This window comes from Chanos chanos, chromosome 11 (genome assembly GCF_902362185.1).
Source record: "Chanos chanos chromosome 11, fChaCha1.1, whole genome shotgun sequence".
NCBI lineage: Eukaryota > Metazoa > Chordata > Actinopteri > Gonorynchiformes > Chanidae > Chanos > Chanos chanos.
In genome coordinates, this window is record NC_044505.1 from 15,447,616 (window position 1) to 15,472,615 (window position 25,000).

At 40.9% G+C, this 25,000-nt stretch overlaps 2 protein-coding genes across 2 annotated transcripts in view; both read left to right on the plus strand.

The window, feature by feature from the left end:
- The window catches only part of LOC115823953 (NACHT, LRR and PYD domains-containing protein 12-like), a 45,564-nt gene extending 25,071 nt beyond the window's left edge, over positions 1-20,493 (plus strand). The window contains exons 7-11 of the mRNA XM_030788000.1: positions 14,456-14,629; positions 17,178-17,351; positions 18,432-18,605; positions 19,795-19,841; positions 19,958-20,493. Of these exons, the coding sequence (XP_030643860.1) occupies positions 14,456-14,629; positions 17,178-17,351; positions 18,432-18,605; positions 19,795-19,841; positions 19,958-20,493 (1,105 nt within the window). The remainder of the gene's footprint in view (positions 1-14,455; positions 14,630-17,177; positions 17,352-18,431; positions 18,606-19,794; positions 19,842-19,957) is intronic.
- LOC115823954 (protein NLRC3-like) lies at positions 8,117-12,185 on the plus strand. Its single transcript, XM_030788001.1, has 3 exons — positions 8,117-8,424; positions 9,903-9,904; positions 10,390-12,185. The coding sequence occupies exons 1-3, from the start codon at positions 8,117-8,119 to the stop codon at positions 12,183-12,185; spliced, it is 2,106 nt and encodes a 701-aa protein (XP_030643861.1).
- Positions 20,494-25,000: the final 4,507 nt, after the last annotated feature.

A 25,000-nucleotide genomic window follows, 5' to 3' on the forward strand; every position in this document is an offset into this window, starting at 1 on the left:
GGACCCCAGACCTCACTTCCATACAGCGCAATAGGCTGTATTATGCTGTCAAATAATTTGCACCAGATTGTGATTGGTATATTTATATTGTAAAATTTGGATTGTATAGCATAGAGTGCTCTACGGGCTTTTTCTTTGAGTGCATTCACTGCCGTGCTGAAACTTCCTGATGCAGTAATGGGAAGACCGAGGTAAGTATACTGCATCGTGTGCTCTAGGACAGTGCTACCCAGAGTGAACATGTATTTGTGTTCCTGACATCTGGGCTTCTTTTGGAAAATCATGATTTTTGTTTTTATAGGATTTACTGCCAGGGCCCAGGTCTGGCAGTACTTTTCTAGCAGGTCCAGGTGCTTCTGTAGGCCCTGTTCAGAGGGTGACAGGAGCACCAGGTCATCTGCATAGAGCAGGAATTTGACCTTTGTGTCTTGAAGGGTGAGTCCAGGGGCTGCAGATTGTTCCAACTGCACGGCTAATTCATTAATGTAGATGTTGAAGAGTGTTGGACTCAGGCTGCAGCCCTGTCTCACTCCACGTCTCTGTGTGAAGAGCTCTGTTTGTTTTTTGCCAATTTTTACTCTGCATTTATTATTTGAATACATTGATTTGATCACATCATATACTTTACCCCCTACACCACTTTCTAAAAGTTTGTAATATAATCCTGTGTGCCAAATAGAATCAAATGCTTTTTTAAAGTCAACAAAGCAAGCAAATATTTTTCCACTTTTTGTGTCTTTTACATGTTTATGGATTAGGGTGTGCAGGGTGTAGATATGATCTGTGGTACGGGGGTTTGGGAGAAAGCCAGTTTGACTTTTATTCAGGGCATTGTGCTCATTAAGGAAGGTTTGGATTCTGTCATTTAAAATGCTACTAAATACCTTCCCCAGATTACTGCTCACACAGATACCTCTGTAATTATTAGGGTCCAATTTGTCTCCACCTTTATGAATTGGGGTAATGACCCCTTGATTCCAGACATCAGGGAAACAGCCAGAACTTAGGGTGAGATTGAATACTTTGAGCAGAGCTCTCTGCATCTCAGGCGTGCTGTGTTTAAGCATCTCACTTCTGATACTGTCTGGACCACAAGCTTTACGGGGTTTTAAAGATTTTAATTTTTGTGCCAATTCTTCACTTGAAATGGGGTAGTCAAGTGGATTTTGGTTGTTTTTAAATATAGATTCAAAATTGTGTAGTTTTTCTTTGATCTGATTCTGATTTTGATTTGGCTCTGTTGATTGTATTTCACTGTAGAGGTTTTGAAAATGCTCAATCCAAATATTACCATTTTGAATGGGTACTTCTTGTGGTTCTTTTGCACTCAAAGTATTCCACATCTCCCAGAACTGATTTTTATTAATGGAATCTTCAATTTCATGGAGAAGTTTGTTAGTGTAGTTTTGTTTTTTTCTTTTGATTGTTTGTTTGTAGCTTTTGAGGGTTTTGTAATATTGCAATCTTAAGTCTGTGTTTTGGGGATGGTAGTGTTTTTGGTTTGATAGGTGCCTTAGCTCTTTCCTGATATTTTTACATTCTGTGTCAAACCATTTCCCATATCTTTGTTTTTTGACTGTCTTGCTGTTGGCTTTTGTTAGGCTAGCCTTTTTTGCTGCCCTGTGGAAAATCAGGTTCAGCTCATGAACAGCCATGTTTATACCTTTTTTGTCATTGGGGAATGGTTTATCTGTAAATTTAGTAATTTGATTTGTCAAATCAGGTGAGTTTAGGGCTTGTGTAAACTTTTCTGGGCTGTCTGGAGCCCATCTGTAGGTGGGATTAAGCTTGTGCAGCGCACTGGGCTTCATTTGTGTGTTAGTGGGTTGGTCAGTCATTTTCAGAAATATATTTAATTGGTTGTGGTCTGAGAAAGGAGTTTGCTGCCTGACAGTGAATGCACTGAAGTAGGAGGGGTCCATGTCAGTGACTGCATAATCCACTACACTATTACCCAGAGCTGAAGAATACGTAAACCTCCCTAAAGAGTCCCCTCTGATCCTACCATTAAGCATGTACAGACCTAAGGCTCGACAGAGGTGCACTAACTCTTTACCACTGTTATTCACCACACAGTCTGGGTTGTTTCGTATTATGGTGGTTGGTGAGAGGTGCAAAGGGGACTGGCCAAACACATGTGCATTGCCCTGTGGATCTATCAAGTCAGACTCAGTACCTGTCCGTGCATTAAAGTCTCCACACAATAGCACTTTTCCCTGGGCCTGGAAATGGCTTATTTCTGTATAGAGATCTTTAAAACAGTTTTCATCATAATAAACTGATTCCACTGGGGGAATGTAAGCAGCACAGAGGTAGGTTGTAAATTTAGAAATGCCAATAGAATCCTGCAGTTTTAGCCAGATGTGATTTTTTTCCATTTTAATAACTGAAATATGTTTAGCCAATTCATTTTTGCACCACACCAAAATACCACCCGAATCTCTGCCACGGCGTGTTTTTTTTAATTTTACTGAGGGCACTATAATCTCATAATAGTCTGGTGGACACTGAGTTACAATTCTTTCTCGGCACCAAGTTTCCGTAAGTATCAAGATATCACTGTTTTTAACACTTGTCAAGAATTCAGGGTTTGTGCTCTTTAAACCAAAGGTTGAGGAGTAGAGACCCTGTATGTTCCAACAGCTAATGCAAAAAGATCGCATGAATACAATTACAATGAGAAATTAACCAATTTTGTGAGACAAATCAGTGAAAACAGTTCTGGTGCAATTTTCCTAAAACGTTACATTTTATGTTACCAAGATTTTTTTTTTTTTTTTTTTTTTTTAAGCCTATGTCTGTGTGTTTGTGTTGATCTCACTGTTTGAGGAGACCTGCACACAGCTTGTGAAGCAGGTGTCTGATTTCTCCCAGCTCAGAGGGTTGGTGGGATGCAGGGGTGGGTTGGGCCACAGCTGCAGCATAACTCTGCTGTCTCTCTGGTTGTTGGATGGTTTTGGTAGAAGAGAGTCTCTTCTTTTTGGTGCTGGGCTGGGGTGTTGCCATGCGATGAGGTGATGTATATGGTTGTTTTGAGGGGGGAGGCCAGTTGATGAAGGAGTTATCTTGCATGTAAGGTGGGGGAGGGTAGCGGATAAGATAGGGAGGATGGGGCTGTGGGTTGGTTGGATTCCGTCCTAGAGCCACATCTTTGAGAGTTCTGGCAAAGATTCTGACACCATCCTTGTGAAGATGAAGTCCATCATACAGATCTCGGGGGCCAATGGAGGGGTGATGAGCTACATGGACATTGGGTAGGGCAGAGCAGCTTCTGGTTAGCTCTGCATTGATGTCATGGATGATGTGGGGAGGGATGTCTATACGTGGAAGGAGAGTAGAAATTATGATGCGGGATTCTGGGAACTCTCTGCTTGCTTTCTCTGCCACCTTCTTCATTGTTTCTGCAGTCCCACGACGTTGGGAAGGGAGGTCATTTGTGCCAGTGTGGACAATGATACAGTTGGGTCTGCCAAGGGCGTTCTGATTAAGGAGACGAAGGGCCTGGCTGCTGTTACTGCAGCGTTTGGTTGTTACACGTTGTCCAGGAAAGAGTCTTTCAGGGTTCAGGAACTTTCCGTTTGAGTCCATGAGAAGCACCACCTGGGAGTTTGGTGTTTTGGTCATATTCTGCGGAGCAGACAACGTTTCTATAGGTGTGGGGGGGTGAGGGGAGGATTCAGTGAGTGATTGTGTGTCAGTGGTGTGTGTTGTTGGTGGTGGATCCTGCATGGTGTGTTTTGCTGGTTTGTTATCCGAATTAGGCCGTGAGTTTAACTGTTTCTTTGAGGTGCTGGGCAGAGGGAGCTGCACCTCTGTGTATGCCTGTGTGTTTGTTGATGTGTGTTTCTCCCTTTGTATGTCAGTTGCTGAAGTCTGTTTTACCTCCATTTGCTCCTGCATCTGTGTTATTTGTCTTGAGAGGGTTTTCTCCCTGTCGTTGGCATCTTCTTTAAACTTTGCCACCTGGGCTCTGAGACTTTTGTTCTCCTCCTGAATACCCTGGATGGTATATCTGAGCTCAGAGATGGTGGTCTGGGTATTCGTCCTCAGCTGCTGAAGCTCCTCTTGGAGCTGCCTGATGGAGTCGTAGGGGGAATCGTTTAGCCTGGCCTGCATGAGCTCCTTAAATTCTGCCAATTCCAGTTCAAGAAGGGCCAGACTTTCTCTTAACTGTCTGTCAGAGCTGAGGGGTGATGGTGGAGCAGGGGTCAAGGTGGAAGTTGTCTCCTTTATCTGTTCTTCATTTTCAAGGTAGCCTGACGATTTCTCTTTCTGTACCTCTGCTTTCAGTTTAGGGAATGCCTGCTCAAAGGAATTTAAACAATTTTCATGTCCCTGGATTAGGTGATGTAGGTGATGGTCGACTCAGGGTTGTCTGTGTCTAGGTTTTCATCCTCACAGACTGTTAGTCTGCCTCCGCGTCCAATGCCTTCCTTACATATGTGATCGTATTGTTTGCAGAGGACAGATTTCCACTCAGATAGGCAGTTGGTGTGAAATATCAGATTGTTTTTAACTCTTTTGTCCCTGTGCTTTGTAAAGTCTGTAAAGAGGACCTCTGGATTACTTCTTAAGACATGCTCTTTATGTTTTTTCTTTTCCTTAGAGGTTTTGCAGTTACTGGGAAACTCCACTTCTCTGCTTTCTGCTGTCTGGCTGGTTTCCATGGTGATAGAATGTTTACTGCTCTAACTGTCACTCTCCACTGTCAACATTCAGTTTGCTATGCTAGTCTGCTAATCTGATAATAGATCTTCTAATATGTAATAACACGTGTATTAATATTGTAATAATACTGTATGTCTTAGAAACAAGACTTCTTGGGCAAATGTCCTTGGCCTGTGGCCAGGCTTACCTTACGTTACAGGTCAGTTTAAAGTTTTAGTTTGAAAAACCTGTTTGTAGCAGTCAGCCCTCAGTTTTCCTTCAGTTTTCCCTTTTCTTGTCTTCTTTTGTCATAATCCACATGAAAGTGCCAGAATTTGATAAGAAATGTTTTCCTATTTCTTCCTGTTTGGAAACTACATCACATTTTTCTATTTTTGTCTCACTTTTAGGTTCATTTTTCATTTTTCATCAGGAGCTCATCATGATTCTGACTGCACTCTCTGACTGACTGCACTGCACTGCACTCTCTCTCTCTCTTACACAAACACATATACACTCTCTGTCTCTCGAACACACACGCACTCTCTCTCTCTCCTTCTCTCTCTCTTTCTCTCTCTCTCTCTCCCTCATACACACTCTTTCTTGCTCTCCCCCACACTTACACACATATACTCTCTCTCTCTCTCTCTCTCTCTCTCTCTCTCTCTCTGTTATTTGTGTTGTCTGTGAATCATGGATGTGTGTATGCATGTGTGTGTGCGCGCGCGTGTGTGTGTGTGTGTGTCTCTCTCTCTCTTTACACACACACACATACACAATCATCATCAAGCACACATATGAAATCATTCTCTCTCTCTCTCTCTCTGCTCAGGAATGTCTTCAGCATATCTAAAGTAATAATATAATAAAGGATTTTTGTCATATTTGTCATGTCCTTCATCATATTCCATATTGTTTAATCATAAACAATTATCACTACATAATAGTACTAAAAGTTATAAACCAAATTAATGTTTGTGTATGAACAGTCTGAAAGGTCTTTTCTCTTGTAAACAGGACACATGTCAGAATGCTATAGTTTTATTTTTATCTGTTGTTGTTCTTCTGTCTTTAATACGTCATGTCTGAGCAGAAAAGAGAGCACAGTGTGTATGGAGTCTGAAACTCAAACAGTTCTAATGAAACACAACGAAAAATAGGCAGATTGATTCTGATGCTAATGACTGTGTTAGTCAGTGAGATCCAAAGAAATGACTTTTAAACATGAAAGGTATGAGAGAGATAAAGCCCTGGTTTTTTGTTAATCATTGATCCTCAGTAACATGGAGATTGTCCTCTCATTCATGTCAGTACAGACAGTGATGTCAGTACAAGACAGTCATGTCAGTACAGACAGTCATGTAACAGGCAATGATGTGCCCTGACAGGTTTGTGTTTCAGTATTGGGATTTGATCACTAAAACATGTCAGTTTAGCTAAATACATTAGACTGCGAGTTGAAATGCATTTACATGAAGGTTACACAATGTTAAAGGGCAAATGGCTTAAGAAACTGGCACAAGTTCCTTCATTTAGAGGATTTCCTGTTCTGTGGTGATCTTCAGTCTAGGTTACCTCATATCTTCTTCCCCCTCTCTCTGTCTGTCTCTCTCTCTGTCTCCGTCTCTCTCTCTCTCTGTCTCTCTCTCTGTGAGTGTGTTCTGTATCAAGAGGACAAAGAAAGAGATCATTAAAGAAGATGAAATAAATGACCATATCGAGGTAAGGTCATATTTGTTCTGTTTTCACATTGTTAATGCTGTTCATGGTCTCATAACAGAACCGTAGTCTGAGAGAGAACGACTAGTCAAAGTGCTGACGCAGTCTGAAAAATGTCTGGGGCAGGTCCTGTTTAAACAAACCTGTGTAGAGAGCGTGTAGTGTGTCAAAGACATGGCCTGGATTCACATCTCTGCCTCTTTCCCTGGGTCAAGACGAGAAAGTCTGTAACACAAGCATGTGTGTGTGTGTTTGACATTTTTGTGTCTGTACATGACTAAAACAACACGGTTAAAAGAAATGTCTACACGCTCCCACATATAGAGCTGTCATGATGACTCAGAGAGTCACGGATGCGTGTGCTGAGCCAACCTGTGTTGGAGACGTGGTTTAAAATCGAACTGCAGGAACAGGCCAGAGTCATATCTCAAATATCAGACTTTTGTGGGTCAAGTGAGAATCGAAAACAGGAAAACAGCCCAGAGTCAAAATATGGGGGAGGAACATAACGAACCGTCAGAACTTACAAGGCTTTTTGTAACTCCAGGAAATGAGAGACTTCGCAAAAAAAAAACTGAGAGAAAACAAGGAGTGTACCCACTGGCATCTGTCTATCTCCATGAACAAGGAACAAGTGTACATGGTAATTAGTCAATGAGCTGGTGGTTAATGCATCGGTGTAGCTGAGTGCTGATTGGCCAAATCAGATGGAGGCGGAGACAAAGGTGTGGCAATACCCTTTTCAAACAGAAAAACAAAGATTAAACTCACCTTTAATGCTATTATTATTAAAAAAAAAAAAAAAACACGAAGGGGATCCTACACGTGTAGGAAATGCATAGTTCATTGACGACCTCCACTGTCACCCCGGTTCTGCCAGTTAACACTTAATCCTCTAATCTAATGGATGGCATTCAAGGAATTTACCAACAGTACTTAAAAAAAATTGTTGAACACTGAATTGCAATAGTAAAATACTAACTCTTGCCTGAAGTTTAATGAGCTTTAATGAAGAGGCTGTTACTTCATGAGCTGTGTGCAGTTATCACAGCTCACAACATGCGTAGTACAACTTGCACACATAGGACTCTCATTTGACCAGGGGTGGACAGTAACGAAGTATATTTACTTGAGTACTGTACTTAAGTACATTTTTTGAGTATCTGTACTTTACTTGAGTGTTATTTTTTTGGGAAACTTATGACTTTTACTCCGCTACATTTGACATACAAATATTGTACTTTTCACTCCACTACATTTCTATGAAGGTTCTCGTTACTCGTTACTTTAAGGCATAGCTTTGAATTCAGCGGACGAATTTTCTTTTCTAAAATGTGATAGGCCATATTATGTTCATCACAGGGTAAAACCAATCACAGTAAACTATTCCAATGCTGTCAGTCAAGTGCGTGCTTCATTTTTTTTAACAACTGAACTTGGCAGTTTTACTGATGGCTGCTACAATGGAAGATAAAGATGATAAAGATAAAGGTTCCTCACCAGAGCAGCCATGGCCATATCTTAAGTCCATGTGTGAGATGAATCCTCTTACCTCTGTATAAAATCCAATAAATACATTTGTAATGTGAGAGTAAAATACCTGAGCAGGATTGATTAGTGTAAAATGCCACACCGCTACGCTTGCATTGGTAAAAGCGTGATAAACGCACCGTAAATGTGGTCTTTGAGTTGAATATTATTTCATATTTATGTCTAATCTCATTCGTCACATGCTCCCCAGTGATTCAAGATGCCAGCGGTTCCACAGATCCTCTTGGTTCCTCTGGAAGAGCTGGGGAGAGCAGAACTGAAGAGGTTTCAGTGGTACCTGACTGCAGAGAATACGCTAGAAGGCTTCTCTCACATCCCAAAGGCTCAGCTGGAGAACACTGATGTACAGGACATGGTGGATAAGATGGTGGACAGATACAAACCAAGAGGTGCTGTGGAGATCACACTGCTCATCCTGAGGATGATGGAGCAGAATAACCTGGCTGAGAAGCTAGAGAGTAAACTCAGGGAAGGTAACACAGCTCACATGATACTTACCACACAAATGTTTATGTTAGGGGTGTCAGGATTAAGGTGGTACCTTCTGTGATTAAAGTAAATGATTGAGGTGGCTATGGAATGAGGTGGCTATAGATGCAGGTGTCAGTAATAGAGATGGAGCATTAGGCTTTGGCACATAACACACAGTAGTGTACTGGTCTGTGAAACATCTGAGATCGTTTCCTCAGTTTGACCAGTGCAGCCTTCAGTAACTGTGTTTTGTCAGAGTCCCATGTCTTCATGATACAATGGAAGAAGACACATGATTAAACAGAACGCTTCACTTGAAATGGCTCTTTGGATACAACCAAGAGTATGTGCTCCTATTCATGGGCAGAATTTAATTTTTAAAAGTTCACAGAGTTGAAATTACAGGTTATGTTTTACGCTTTTGGTTGATGGAGCTCGCAAACTGAGGCCCGGGAGATTTTCCACAAAGCCAAATTTCTCAACTGGCCGGCGAAATGAGGTCAAAAGTCAAGACCGTCCAATAGGAGTGATCATCAGCTGCTCCCAGGTCTGGCTTTTGACACTGACAGGGAATCACACACTGAACAATTCTGCCACAGCCAAAGTCATGACCTTGGGCTCCACTATTTCACAATCCAGCAGTTGCCTGCTCCACTCTCATTGGCTATTGTCAGTGTCAGTTCAGACAAGGCTCACACACACCACATAGCCTGTGCCATCCATATGACGATATGTAACAGAAAAACTTTGCCATCAGAGACTATTTGTCTTTCCTTTTAATTTAAAATATATCTACAAAAATGCAAACCTTTTATGAAACCGTAATCTGACCAAATTTATAATTGCAAATAATTATCATTAATCACAGCAAAGAACCCTAAATTGATACGTATCCAGGGCAAGGAAATTCTGAATAAATCAAGTACATCTCAGCTGTGTTTTTTTATGTTTTGTCCACGAATACCTAACAGGTGACATTTAGGGTCCCCTTACAACATGGGTTCATTGCACTAAATGTGAATTAGTGCGAGTTCATGGTGTGGTTACGAAATATCGTGCTAATGGGAGGGGATCTCTCATTGTGGTCAAAATTCCAAAATCAGTGCGAAGGATGAGAAATCCTGCTGGTAGTCTACAGATACATGTCCTGCTCTCAGAGAAACATACTTACTTCTTATTTCCCCTGGACTGACCAGTTTGGTTTTAGATCACATACAGTAGACATGTAACTCCTTTTATTGAATTGGCTGATTAAGGGCCACATGTCAGATAACTGAATTCATACATGAAGCAATAAATTTATTTCCTTAATTGGGGCCCAGGTGAGTAACCAGAGGAAAACTGAACGTTTGTCGCAACTGAACCTGTGTCTTTTTTGATGTGTTAATGTATTTGTTATGTGTGTCATATACAGTCAGTAGCTTTTTACATCATGTTCATCTGAATTATCTAAACATACACACATTTGAAACGAACATATTGAAATTTTGTATTTGAGATGAGAAAAAAAAGAGCGGTAATCATAACGACATGATTCACAGTTTCTCTCCTATTCTTTCTGTCTGTCTCTTGGCCTCACCGTGGGACTGAAATCTGAAGAAGGGTCTATTCAGAACAGTGCAGTCATTCCAGCTGACTCCACTTCACTCCAGACAAACATGTCAGCTCAGAATGAAGGTTTGGTTCATTTCACCCTGATAAAAGACATTGCATTTTGACAGCTATGAACTGACCTGTCCTTTCAAACATCAGTTTTTGTTCAGGAACAATCACATGCTCTTCTCAGGTGCAGGGAGATTATTCCAACTTAGTGTCTGGGTCACATATTCAAGTACTGGTTGTACGTAACCAAGGAGAGGTTGAACTTCCCTGCCAAAATCACCAATACACTCTAATTAAAATGTGACTGTATGCCTGGAAGACACACATATATTTAACAAGCCAGTGTAATCTGATTTCTAAATTTGAAATTTTGCATTTCCTTTGACATAGTTATACCAGATTACGAAGCTGTCAAAATCAAGATGAAGTCCAGTCTGAAAGAGAAATATGAGCGCATTTTGGATGGAACATCAGTGAGGGGCCATAGAAAGTTCCTGAATGATATCTACACTGATCTCTACATTGTGGAGGATGAGACTGGAGGAGTCATTCACGAACATGAGATTATGCAGGCTGAGGCATCAGCTAAAAGATTTACCACAGAGGAAATTCCACTCACATGCAGCGACGTTTTCAAAGTCCTGTCTGATCCAAGTCGAAGAAACAGAAAAGTGCTGACTATGGGAATCGCTGGAGTGGGCAAAACTGTCTCGGTGAACAAATTCATTCTGGACTGGGCAGAGGGAAAGACCAACCAGGACATAGATTTTATTTTCCCTCTTCTTTTTCGTGAGCTGAATTCAATGAAGGATAAAAACTACAGCCTGACAGAGTTGCTTCATGAACATTTTGAAGATTCTGTTGAACTGAGATCTCTACCAGGTGGTGACGGTAAAGTCATGTTCATTTTTGATGGACTTGACGAATGCCGTTTTCCTCTTAACTTTACAGAGAAAGAGAAATTGAAAAACAGTAATGAGAAAACCTCAGTGGGTAGACTAATAACCAATTTAATCAAGGCAAATCTGCTTCCCTCTGCCCTCGTCTGGATAACCTCCAGACCAGCAGCAGCCCATCAGATCCCTCGAGACTACATTGACCAAGTGACTGAAGTACGAGGATTCAGTGACGAACAAAAGGAAGAATATTTTAGGAAGTACAGTGACAAGGACCAGGATACGGCCAAAAAAATGATCTCACACATAAAGAAATCAAGGAGCATCCACATTATGTGTCACATACCAGTCTTCTGTTGGATATCAGCCACTGTGCTTCAGCCAATGCTAGCCAAAGGTACCAGCGAAGAACTTCCCACAACACTGACGGGGATGTACGTACAGTTTCTGATTTTCCAAACAGATCAAATGAAAGAGAAAGATGACGCTAAGAACATCAATAAAAAGAGAAAACAAGATAAGGCTGAACACATCATCATGAAGCTTGGAAAGTTGGCCTTCCATCAGCTGGAAAAGGGTAATGTGATATTCTATGAGGAAGACCTGAGAGAGTGTCGCATTGATGTCAGTGAGGGTTCAGTGCACTCGGGAGTTTGCACACGGATATTCAGTAAAGAGCAGGGAGTCTGCAAGACAATGGTGTTCAGCTTTGTGCATCTGAGTGTTCAAGAATTCCTTGCTGCCGTCTACGTGTTTCTCTCACATCGAAACAAGAAAAAGAACCCACTTTATCCAAACACAGTTGAGAACAGACTGAAATGGCTGTTTAAGAGCACAGAAGCTATTTATGAATCTGCTATAGGCAAGGCTTTAGAGAGTGAGAACGGACACCTGGACCTTTTCCTCCGCTTCCTTCTTGGCCTCTCTCTGGAATCCAATCAGAGACTCCTGAAAGAACTACTGCCACAAACAGTGATCAGAGCAGTGAGTGTGGAGAAAACAGTCGAACACATAAAGGAAAAACTGAATGGCAACATCCCATCAGAGAGGAGCATCAATCTCCTCTACTGTCTGAATGAACTGAAGGATGACTCCCTCGTGCATGAAATTGAAAATTACTTGAGCTCAGGACATGTCTCAACAGAGAAACTGTCATCTGCACAGTGGTCAGCTCTGGTCTTTGTCCTGCTGATGTCAGAGGAGACCCAAGAAAAGTTTGAGCTGAAGAAATACAGAGGATCAGATGAAGGGTTGAAGAGATTTCTGCCAGTGCTGAAAAACACCAAACAGGCTATGTAAGTACAACAGTTTAGTGGTGCATTTACTTTAGTTGATAACATGTACAGGTAGTCCCCAGGTTACGAACGAGATCCGTTCCCCAAGCCTGACTTGAAGTCGAATTTGCAGGTAAGTCAGAGCAGGTACATACGCAGTGTTAATAGCAATGTGATCTGACTTAAAATGGTGGACGGCGTTCTCCTTCCTCGAGCAGACGAACCTCTGAAGCCACACAATGTTTTCACGAGAGTCACAAAGTGGTGTGTGCGTTCGTTATTACAAACCATTGTATTTAACTCAAATGTTTTAATATAATAGGCTTTATGGCAGTACTTTTGTAGGTACGAGTTGTCTGTGAGTCGGATGTTTGTAACTCGGGGACCGTCTGTAGCTCTGATCTACAGTGGCAGAACTTACTCACTCGTTTCCTTCCAGAGAGAGGGACTGGCAGGGCTGTATCAGAGGGCAAGGAGTTGGGTTCTTATGAGACATCCAGATGAGAAATCTGTTTGTACCAGTGTGTGAGTTTTTCAATGAAAATATAGTTAAACAATGGGAAGTGTGGAAGATAGTTTGTAAAACAAAACAACAGGATACAGACTCCTTCTTTCCCTGTCCTCTCCCTTTTCTTTTCTTTTCTTTTCTTTTCTTTTCTTTTCTTTTCTTTTCTTTTTTTTATTGTATTTCTTACTATATCAATGTGTCTTTTCAAATTATTGTCTTCTGAATCAAATTTGCTTATGTCATTTCCACTATGTTCTATAGCTGATCTATTAGTATCCACATAAAGGGTTATTAGTTAAAAGGTTTTTGCAAAATCTTGGCATTAAGAATTAGTTTAAGAGAGACAATGTATGTAAACAGAAGATGAGAAACAGATGGACTTTTTTTTTTTAAAGCACTGATGTTATATATAGGCGGCACGGTGGCGCAGTGGGTAGTGCTGTCGCCTCACAGCAAGAAGGTCCTGGGTTTGATTCTTTCTGTGTGGAGTTTGCATGTTGTCTGTGTGGGTTTCCTCCCACAGTCCAAAGATGTGGAAATCAGGAGAATTAGAGATTCTAAACTGGTGTGAGTGTGTGCATGTCTGCCCTGTGATGGACTGGCGACCTGTCCAGGGTGTTTCCCTGCCTTTTGCCCAATGAACACCCCTCGTGCACCCTAACTGGGATAAAATTAGAAAATGACTGAATGAAACATCATATAGAGAGAGATAAACTATCAAAACAGCAGCCATTTACAGCATTACTTAGTGTTTTGCTTAGAGTGAGTTCAGCATTACATCATCAGTACTGAGTGATGTTATTCTGGGTTAATGGAGTTTCCTAATGCTTTTTAGTCTCATGCACTGACTAGTAAAACACAGACTGTGACTACATCATGTCTTATATAAGCTTTGCTACTGCAACTATAGACAGCCTCAGTTGTCATGTCTTATTGTCCACTGCACATTGTTATTTCTAACAACTTATCACTCCAAGTTGTGAATTGCATGACACTTCTGCAAATACTAACCTATGAGATTCTTTTTACCATGTACATCAGTCTAGTACTGAACTGTGATGCTTGACAAGCAATAGTTTATATCATGGCAGCTCTTTGACCCACTTGTAGCACATTCTATTATTTTCCTTTAACTTACTTGTGTGTGTGTGTGTGTGTGTGTGTGTGTGTGTGTGTGTGTGTGTGTGTGTATCTGGTCTGATAATGAACTTAGCTGAGGCACTTATGAAACAATCAGCTCCTCAAGAGAGACAAACATCAGAGACGCTTTTCTACAAGCAGAAACTGCTGGAGCTACTTAAGATATGGTGTTGCTCCTCTTGGTGGTATTCCTTGGTGGCAGGGTGATCAGAGTGTTGGTATTGCTGGGAACCCTTCTGCATCTTCAGCAGGTATCTCAGGGTCACAAGCATTTTGCTCCTTAGCCTGTGCGCCTTGCCTGAGCGTGGCAGCGAAGACCAAATTAGCCTTGACCTGCAGAAGGGTTCCAACTGCGGGCTCTCGTCAACCACAGCCATCTGGAGCTGGTCTCAGCTGCCATGGTCGTCTCCCCCCTACATGTATATGTAATTTCTCACTTCTGTTATTTGATCCATGAAATGCAGTCTTGTTTTTCTGTGCAGTTTATATCATGCATACTTCTTAGCCTCATGAACTGCAATAACTTCTCTTTCTGTAGATTCGCTGAGCACACTGAATGTGTAAAGTAACCATCTGCCTCTCTCTCTCTGCATGTGTGTGTTTGCGTGTGTGTGGGAGAATCTCTCTCTCTCTCTCTCTTTTTTCAGACTTGCTTTCTGTAATCTCACTGAGAAGTCCTGTTTATCTGTAGCCTCAGTTCTACAGTCAGCAAACTGTCCCCTGAGAGAACTAGACCTGAGTAACAATGACCTTCAGGATTCAGGAGTGAAACTGCTTTGTGCAGGACTGAAGAATCCAAACTGTAAACTGGAGATACTGAGGTCAGTATTAGTCGGTAAACTGTGGAATTTAAACTTATGAAAAGTCAGTGTGGCTTCATTCAATAACGGACGGGCAGATCATCTTGTTACGTGAAATGAATTTTGCCATATGAATACTTCCCTTTGTCTGTGTGTCGGTTAAAGTAGTTTTAATTTTGCTTGTGAAGTAGCTAACTGTGAGAAATGAATGTTAGCAGTCAAGAAGCTAACGATGCCAGAATTGCCACCTTGTGCAGTTATCCACAGAATTGTGACATTCCCACTGATTCAGAATAAGGGTATGTGTGGATCCTTAAAAAATCTTAAACTGTTACATTTTCTGCCCTGAGGTCTTAAATTAATATTTACTCACACCAGTTTTCACGTGTGTTTTCCTGTGTTGTCTGGGTGAAAATGATCTGTTGTTCTGCTGACTACTACACTGAGACCTCACTCTTTGCCCTGACTGCATCTGTCCCAGTGTGAGACCGAAAACATGACAGGAGAGATTTAAGAGAGGCACAAAATATCTAAGTAGCTATATTAGTGAACTGCTTCTTAAAAGTTGAGCTTGTGCATGCATATATATATGTATATATATATATATATATATATATGTGTGTGTGTGTGTGTGTGTGTGTGTGTGTGTATTTTGTTTTGTTTTGTTTTATATCCACAGTGAGTAAACATTTAACATCAGTCTAGTGTTCATATTTAACCATGAGGAGGTGTCACCCTCCTCATTTTTTTAAAGAGGTCACTTGATGGCTTATGGTTTGCCGTCATTTAAAACATGAACATTTAAAACAGGAATATTTGAAGTGTACTGCTCTTGACCGCTCAATGGTGAGAAAATCATTTAAACACATTCTGGGACTCCCAGATGTACCCCAGGAATGGGCAGTGGCTGACCAGAGTGGGCCAGCATGTCCCTAACCTACACCTTATCTGAGAGAATAGATCTTACCTTTACACTGACAACAGAAGATAAGGTGGGTTGCCCGGGCAACCGCTGACCTACCCTGATCTAAATCCAAGGTAAAAAGTGCAGGTACAGAACATGAAAACCCTACCCGCCCTCCAACACCACAGAATCAGTCAGAGAAAACAAAGGAATGCAACAACAGAAAATCAAACTGACAACAACGAAATGGTGCAAACAAGTGCTTTGTCCTCAAGCTGAGTGTGTGTGAGGGGTGTGTGTGAGGGGTGTGTGTGAGGGGTGTGTGTGAGGGGCGTGTGTGTGAGGGGTGTGTGTGAGGGGTGTGTGTGAGGTGTGTGCGTGAGGGGTGTGCGTGAGGGGTGTGCGTGAGGGGTGTGCGTGAGGGGTGTGTGTGTGAGGTTTGTGTGTGTGAGGGGTGTGTGTGTGAGGGGTGTGTGTGTGAGGGGCGTGTGTGAGGGGCGTGTGTGTGAGGAGTGTGTGTGAGGGGTGTGTGTGAGGTGTGTGTGTGTGAGGGATGTGTGTGACAGAGAGATGCAGTCAGACACGTCTCAATATAGACGTCGCCAGGTCCCTCCCATTCAGTCCCCTTGTTATGTTATCACTAGCCTGCTTACAATGTTATCACTCACTTTTACAACAACTGCATTTTACAAAAGTCTTAGAAACACACAGTTCACCGGTATAAACCATTTGGAGTTCAGGCAGGAAGAAAGCAGAAGATGAACTAATCCAAAAAGGTGGATTTTAAATTTTAAATTTTTTTTTGGTTGCAGTTGCACTCTGAGGTCGAGATTGTTCGTGAATGTATTATATTATCCACAACAAAACCAAACCAGATTTACATTAAATAGATTACATTTAGATTAAATAGATTACATTTAGATTAAATAGATTACATTTAGATTAAATAAATTACATTTTGTAATCATTGTCACTTCTGAGGCATGTACGGATTATCACGACCACGTAGGCCTTGGACACAAACTCACTTCTCTCTGAGGTAAAACTCAAACTCTCTGAGGTAAAAACTGGAGAACAGGAAAGAATCGAGTTTGTCCGGAATCACAACGGCATCTGATTCACTGTCTCTGTGTTGTGTGCATCAACATTTAAAGTAAGTTTGGTTTTATTTAATAACTTAACAAAATTGCATGAATGATATTCACTTTATCCCTTTTAGATGTTTGTTCAAACAGTTTTGTGATTTGTCTCTGACACATTAGTGAGAGCATGTGAGGGGATTCTCTCTCCAGACACAGCGTTTCCATTTTCAGACGGCGACTGGAGATGTCTCCAACTGAAATCAACTTCTCTCCAGCAGATTCGGCAGCCTTGTCTTTTTATATTAGTCATGAACTCAGTATACGTGTTTAAATAACTGGACAACTGAACGGGTGTCGGTTATTTGGGAAGTATGGCTTTAAGAAAGCTGTAGAAACTTTGCAGTGTAACTCAGGGGTCTGGTGATACACGATTGAAAACAGTGGATTAAGTGAAAAAGTAAATGAGGATGGTAAGGAACAGGTTATTGTCCTTGGAATGCATGTTGAGTTATTGTGTTAATCTGTGATATCCCTCCCCCCTCTCATACTCACTCTCTCTCTCTCTCTCTCTCTCTCCCTCCAGACTTGCTAACTGTAAAGTCTCTGAACAGTCCTGTGAAGCTGTAGCCTCAGTTCTACAGTCAGTAAACTGTCCCCTGAGAGAACTGGACCTGAGTAACAATGACCTTAAGGATTCAGGAGTGAAGTTTCTCTGTGTTGGACTGGAGAATCCACACTGTAAACTGGAGATACTGAGGTCAGTGTTAGTTAGTCATTGAAAATACAATGTTTATAATATGTTTTGTCTGAACTGATGCTTTATGCAGGGACTCAGACTGACTTTTTGTCAGAAACACCCTAGAACAGTCCTGAAACTATCCAAAAATGAAAACTGACTGTCCCAAATATGACATTGCTTTTGTTTACATTACTGTTACATTTAGTTCTCCGATGAGATGATTGTGTTGCTATGACACCATCAGTCTTTTTTAGTTTTAGTTTAGTTTAGTTTTAGCCTTTTCAGTTTTGACTCTGGATTTTTAATCTAAGTTATGAATCATCTTTTGTACCATGTATTTGTAAGAGCAGTACAATTACGCAGACATTCCCTGCAACACTTGCCCTGCAATACTTGGTTATCCTACAGATGCAATGATACAAATGTAATTTTCATCATAAAATCTCTAAACATGCAACCTGTAACATGACCCAAGGACATCAGATGGTATTAGTATCCAATAGTTTCCATTAACAGGAGACTAAATGTGTTTTATCAGTAGACACTTCTCATGTTTGTAGAACTTGATGCATGTGCAAGGTTGTCTCAGTTTTATTAGAACGAAACATGAAAGAAAAGACTTCTTGGAACTTACAGACCATGGACTCAGGCTTCACGACACAGGCTGAAAAATCCAGCACAACACTGCAACTCAGGAAACCAGGAAGTAACACCAAACCTAACATAAAAGTGACCAGTAGAGGGAGACAGAGAGAAGCAGGGCATGACAACACTGACGATGTGACAGTGTTTATTATAGGACAGAAAGATGTTCTGACCCTTAACAGAGGTCTGGTCTCATGTGAAAAGACTCCTCAGCTAAAGTTCAGTCAGGTAAAAGTACAGGTCTCATAGGAGTGAGAATTAAGAATCTAAAAAGACCAGAATGAAGTCAGCAGTGGAGTTGTATGATCACTTTCCCACTGATCCAGGTACAGATTTGGGTCTGTTTGCTTAACTATGCAACACAGAGAGGATTTTTGTGTCAGTTATACTTCGTTAGGCTCTCCTCTGTCTCTCTCTCTCTCTCTCTCTCTCTCTCTCTCTCTCTCTCTGTAGGTTGTCTGGCTGTTTAGTGACAGAGGAAGGCTGTTCTTCTCTGGCTTCAGCTCTGAGTTCAAACCCCTCACACCTGAGAGAGCTGGATCTGAGCTACAATCACCCAGGAGACTCAGGAGTGAAGCTGCTCTCTGACAGAGAGAAGGATCCACACTGTCAACTGGACACACTCAAGTAAGTAGGGTGTGTGAGAAAGAGTATTAGAGTGAGTGTGTGTGTGTGTGTGTGTGTGTGTAAAAGCAAGAGAGAATGCTCTGTGTGTGTCTAAGAAAAATACTGTGTGTGAGGGGGGAGATGAAGAGTGTGTGTTTTCATGAGTGTTTGTCCATAAATGTCTGTGTTTTTTAGGGCAGTGGGGTGTGTCTGTGTGTGTGTGTGTGTGTGCAGGCCAGAGAGAAATTCTTTTTCCCTCTCATTCCATGCAGGTGTGACTGTGAGAGCGAGAGAGAAGTGTTGCTAGTGTGTGTGTGTGTGTGTGTGTGTGTGTGTGTGTGTCTGAGACTGGATGCAAATGCAGATTAGTGTTTTCCTTATTTAAAGCTAACTTAACAGAAGAGTAGCAAAGAAATGCACGTTCAAGACCATGGCAGACAAAGACATTAAACATAACACAGATAAACTCCAGACAATGCTAGAATAACAGGAACAGGGAACACTAAGGTGTATATAAACCCAACAGAACAAGGCAAACTAATTGAACACAGGTGTTAACAATGATTGAACTAAAAGACTAAACAGGGCTGAACCAAAAACTGACCAAAAGAGGGGGAAACAAAAGAAACAGGGAAACAGAAGACAGACTTGACACTAGGGGGAGATCTAACAAAAAGGAGACAGAAAAAAGACAGAGGGACCAGGACATGACAGTGTGTGTGTGTGTGTATGTATTTCTTTATATTTGCATAGTCTTCTTTCTGTTTTTATTTATTCTGTTTGTGTTTGTAAGTAAAAAAGAACTTTAAAAGAGTGCATTTTATAGAAATGTTGTGTATTTTTCTGTGTGTGTGTTTGTGTGTGTTTGTGTACATGTATGAGTGTGTTCAGTCTGTGTGTATGTCTGTCAATGTCTGTGTTTTTTTCTGCATTTGTATGAGAGTTAATTTGTGTATTTATGTGTGCGTGCGGATGTCTGTTAGAGAGTGTGTGTATTTATGTGTGTGAGAGACAGATATTTGTGTGTGTGGGGGGGGGTGTTTACTGAAGTCTTTTGTCTTAGTCTATATGTGAGGTTTATTTGTATAATTTCCTGAGTGTGTGATTTTATGTTTGTATGTGTGTGTGTGTGTGTGTGTGTGTGTGTGTGTGAGAAAGTTTATGTGTGTTTGTATGGGACTTATCCACTTCCTGTTGTGTGTTTGTGTAGTGTGGATCATGGAGCAGAATTCAGGATCAAACCAGGATTAAAAAAATGTGAGTTTACACACACACACATACACACACACACACACACACACACACACACACACAAACACACAGTAGAGAATGTGTTATATGTTTCCTCCTCTAATTTCTCTTCTTCTCTGTAGATGCCTGTGATCTGACACTGGACCCAAACACAGCAAACACACGCCTCTGTCTGTCTGAGGGGAACAGAAAGGCGACATGGAAAGAGAAACAGTTGTATCCTGATCATCCAGAGAGATTTGATAGTTGGTGTTTTCAGGTCATGTGTAGAGAGAGTCTGACTGGACGCTGTTACTGGGAGACTGAGTGGAATGGAGGTGCAGCTATATCAGTGACATATAAAGGAATCAGGAGGAAAGGACGGCGTGATGACTGTTGGTTTGGACACAATGAAAAGTCCTGGAGTCTGATCTGCTCTGGTAACAGTTACACTGCCCTTCACAATAAACAGAGAACTGACATACCTGCCCCCCCCTCACACACACACAGAGTAGGAGTGTATCTGGACTGGTGGTCTGGAACTGTGTCCTTCTACAACATCTCCTCTGACACACACACACTCACACACTTACACACATTCCACTGCACATTCACTGAACCCCTCTATGCAGGGTTTACAGTTTATGGCTCCTCAGTGTCTCTGTGTCATATAAAATAAATAAACACACACACTCTGAAATACTCTCTCACACACACACACATACACACACACACACACACAAACACAGAAACCCTTTACTTGCACACACACACTGTTCATGCACCGTTTACAGTTGGTCACAGTCTCGCTTGATCTCACACACACACTGACAAGCACAAAAAGTACAGCCAGAGTTTTATTTATGTATCAGAAATCTGTGACTGTAGTAATACACAAATGTGTGTGTATAAAGTACAGCCAGAGTTTTATTTATGTATCAGAAATCTGTGACTGCAGTAATACACAAATGTGTGTGTATAAAGTACAGCCAGAGTTTTATTTATGTATCAGAAATCTGTGACTGTAGTAATACACAAATGTGTGTGTATAAAGTACAGCCAGAGTTTTATTTATGTATCAGAAATCTGTGACTGTAGTAATACACAAATGTGTGTGTATAAAGTACAGCCAGAGTTTTATTTATGTATCAGAAATCTGTGACTGTAGTAATACACAAATGTGTGTGTATAAAGTACAGCCAGAGTTTTATTTATGTATCAGAAATCTGTGACTGTAGTAATACACAGTTGTTAATTCATTCACAAAGTTTTATGGATTTTTTTTTAGAAATTCTTGTCCATTTATTTTTGAGTTCTTGTTTATTTGTTTTTATTTTGCTACAAACACAATATAAACATGTACATGTCAAAAAACACAAATAAAATATAATTACATGTTGAAAGTGTTCCTGATGCTTAACACACACACACACACACACTCACTCAATCACTCTCAAACACTAGCACAACCTGACACATGCTGTGCTCTGTCATTCTCTCTCTCTAACCCCCACATACATACACACACACACACACACACACACACACACACACACACACACACACACAGAAAACTATTTGATCACTCCCAATATCTGTCACACACAGATACAGAACATATACACACACATCCATCATTCTTTTTGTCACACACACACACACACACACACACACACACACACACACACACACGTTCTCTCTTGCTCTCACTCTCTGCTTGTGTGTGTTTGTATGAGACTTATCCACTTCCTGCTGTGTGCTTGTGTAGTGTGGATCGTGGAGCAGAGTTCAGGATCAGACCAGGATTAAAAATGAGTTGAGTGTGTTATATGTTGGGTCCGCTCTATGTGGAGTTTGCATGTTTCCTCCGGGAGCTCCGGTTTCCTCCCACAGTCCAAAGACATGCAGGTTAGGTGAATTGGAGACACTACATTGCCCCTAGGTATGAATGTGTGTGTGAGTGTGTTTGTCTGCCCTGTGATGGACTGGCAACCTGTCCAGGGTGTTTCCCCGCCTTTTGCCCTATGAGTGCTGGGATAGGCTCCAGCACCCCCCCGCAACCCTAATCAGGATAAGCGGTTTAGATAATGAGTGAGTGAATGAGTGTTATATGTTTTCTCCTTTAAATTCTTTTCTTCTGTGTAGATGCCTGTGATCTCACACTGGATCCAAACACAGCAAACAGATCTCTCTCTCTCTCTGTCTCTCTGTCTTTCTCTCTCTCTCTCTCTCTCTCTCTCTGTCTCTCTCTCTGTCTCTCTGTCTCTCTCTCTCTCTCTCTCTCTCTCTCTCTCTCTCTCTCTCTCTGTCTCAGTATGCCCATTCTGAATTTAGAATCTGTGCATTGACACATCCCATTTAAGATGCCTTCAAGTTCAACGGCTTTTCTGACTTTCAAGACTTCTAGTTTCTGGTTTAATTCTGTTTCAGTGATTTTTTAATCCAGTGGATTTGATAATGACTGATAATAACTTACTAATACGGACCCAGAACCAAAAAGACACTCGGGTGAAAACTATATGTGATTAATTCCATCCTGTCACAAAATGCTAAATAAAATAAATAAAATAGTGGTCAAGAAAAACGTTGAGTTTGACGTCAATGGTAAATGGAATGGAATTATATCATATACTCTTGGACTAGAATATGTGAATATCAGTAGTCACAAATTACTGATATAGAATATGATATATAATGTGTCTGTGTCTCCATCTTTCATCAGGACCACGTCATCTCACTGACTGACAGTGTGGACATTAAGTGACAGTGTGGACATTAAGTGGCAGTGTGTCTGATAAGACAAAGGGTTTTATAACACAAAAAAGACACTGGCGTACACTAACCTCTTGAGTTCCAGGAAGAAAAATGTCTCTAAATTTCCTTTTTTCTTAATTTTCCAATTAGTTTAAAAGGACATGAACATGCTGCAAAGACTTTTTTTTTTTCAAAGTATATTTTTGTTTAAAAAATATTAGGTGTGTACTACAGTGGACATCAGAACACAGTGCACATTAAATGTGAACAATAAATTGTGAAACCCAACTGAACAAGTCATATAATAACAACGATATGTGCACATGCAGAGAAAAGTCTACATCAACATAGAAACATGTGGATCTTGCAAAAATAAATAAATAAATAAATGCATACATAAATAAATAAATCTATACCCACATATATAGACACATATATACATATATATATATATATGTATATATGTGTCTGATCAATTATTTTTCTAGTATACTTATGTTTGGCTTATTTCTGGTTTGTGTTCACGGTGTATGATATTTCCCCTTCTTCGAAATACATAGGAAGACCTTGCACTTGATACACATCACATACGTTTCCTAATCAACATGGACGGCTGTTGTCAGCTCTGGGCCTGAATGAAAGGAACGAGACACGAGCAGCTGGTAGGATGGGGCGCGGGGGGGCAGAAGGAGCCACTCCGTTTCCGATGAGAGGAGGGAAGCTGGGAGCCAGGAGCAGACGGGCAGTGATTTGGCCACCAACTGGAGAGTGTGGTGGTTAAGGGTGGAGACACTCAGTGAAGGCTGAGTACCACCTGATGACATCTGCTCCTGGCCGAAGGCTACGGTTACCTCATAAGGTAACCAGAGAACACACCCAACAGGTGTATGTCACAACAAGGCATGCTTTAGTCCTACCTTGTCCTTCAGTTCTCACATAGATCATATCAGATCAATTGTAGATGATGTGGATCTTACACAAATGCATGCACCTGCACATCCACACAAATACACACTAACAAACCCCTCCACACTGCAGTCAGATGTTCAGCTTTTGTGGTTTTAATTGAACAAATTTCAGTTTCAAAATACAATGTCCCAGTCAAAGCCTTTTAGAATAGTGTCCTTTATTTAGTACATTTCACTTTTCCTCAGTCTTGTGTATGGACAATACAGGACTACTGTTTGAAACACTCAGAATTTTTTTACCTGTGTATGTCTCATACTGACAGATCATTTGTACTCACTTTCTGGATTTTGGGAATGCACCTTACAAGTAATATTCCTAATAGCAGGCATGATCGCCATGGAAATTAGTACTGTCAAAAGATAAAAAAAAAAATAACCTCACTGACTGAAAGAATAAAATATGAAGACTGTTGGTAGACTTGGCTGTAATTAAAGATCCATGCAATACATAGTATATTAGATTGTAGGCATGGTTGGGTAATAACAGAATGTATGTGATGGCATTATGTAGTTATAACTCAAAAAAGGTTAATGGTATTTGTTTATTATTTGAGGTTAACAGATGCATTTTAAACATATGGTGACTATTAGCAGGATTCGGTTCATTTAAAAAAGTCCCACACACAGGTACATTACTGTGACGGCTGTGTATGATGGCCGCACGTATAGGCCACTGCAACAGTTTAGTTTCCACCTCAGTTATCACATACACATAAAATCTGCAATAGACAACAACACAAACTATCATTTGTCCACAACCTTTTATTTTCTTTCAGTTTCCAGGTTAAGTGCACAAACTTGGTTGCTGAAAGATTCTGTTACCCACCATTATTCATTGTTACCTGCCAAATCATCTTTCCAGATTGGTCCGTCGTGGAAAGGGGTACGTGCGGAAACACGAGTTCTTTATTGGGTTCCCAGATGCAAGGAGGATCGTACCATCATTAACTATCTGAGGGGACCAGACATCCACCCGTGTTTCCTGAATGTTCTTAATGTGTTTGTTTTGTTTTCTTTAATAAGATTATTGGTTAAATAACCGGTGTATGATTATGTAAATTTCATTTGAATGTATTAGTTTGATTATAACCTTAGATATTTGTTTATTGGCCATGCTCTGTTGTTTGTCACCCCCTCTGTCTGTTGTTTGGTGCGGGTCACCAAACTATATATATGTGTTGGAGCTCCCTGTGTTGAGGCTGTCTTTGTCCCTGTCTCTTGGTCCTGTCTTTTGTCCTGATGTACCTGATGTACCTGAGCATGGCTTAGTCATTTTTTTTTCCTCCTTTGAGGCTACACTGATTTCTGCTGTTTGTAGACCTCCATCACTGGAGGCCAGAGCAGACTTTTTTTTAGTTGTGTAAGAATCATTTTTGTTTTGACTTTATTTTGGTTTCACTTTCAATTTGCAAAGTTTAATTTCTTTTTTTTCTACAATGAACGGATGCATTGTTCAATAAACTG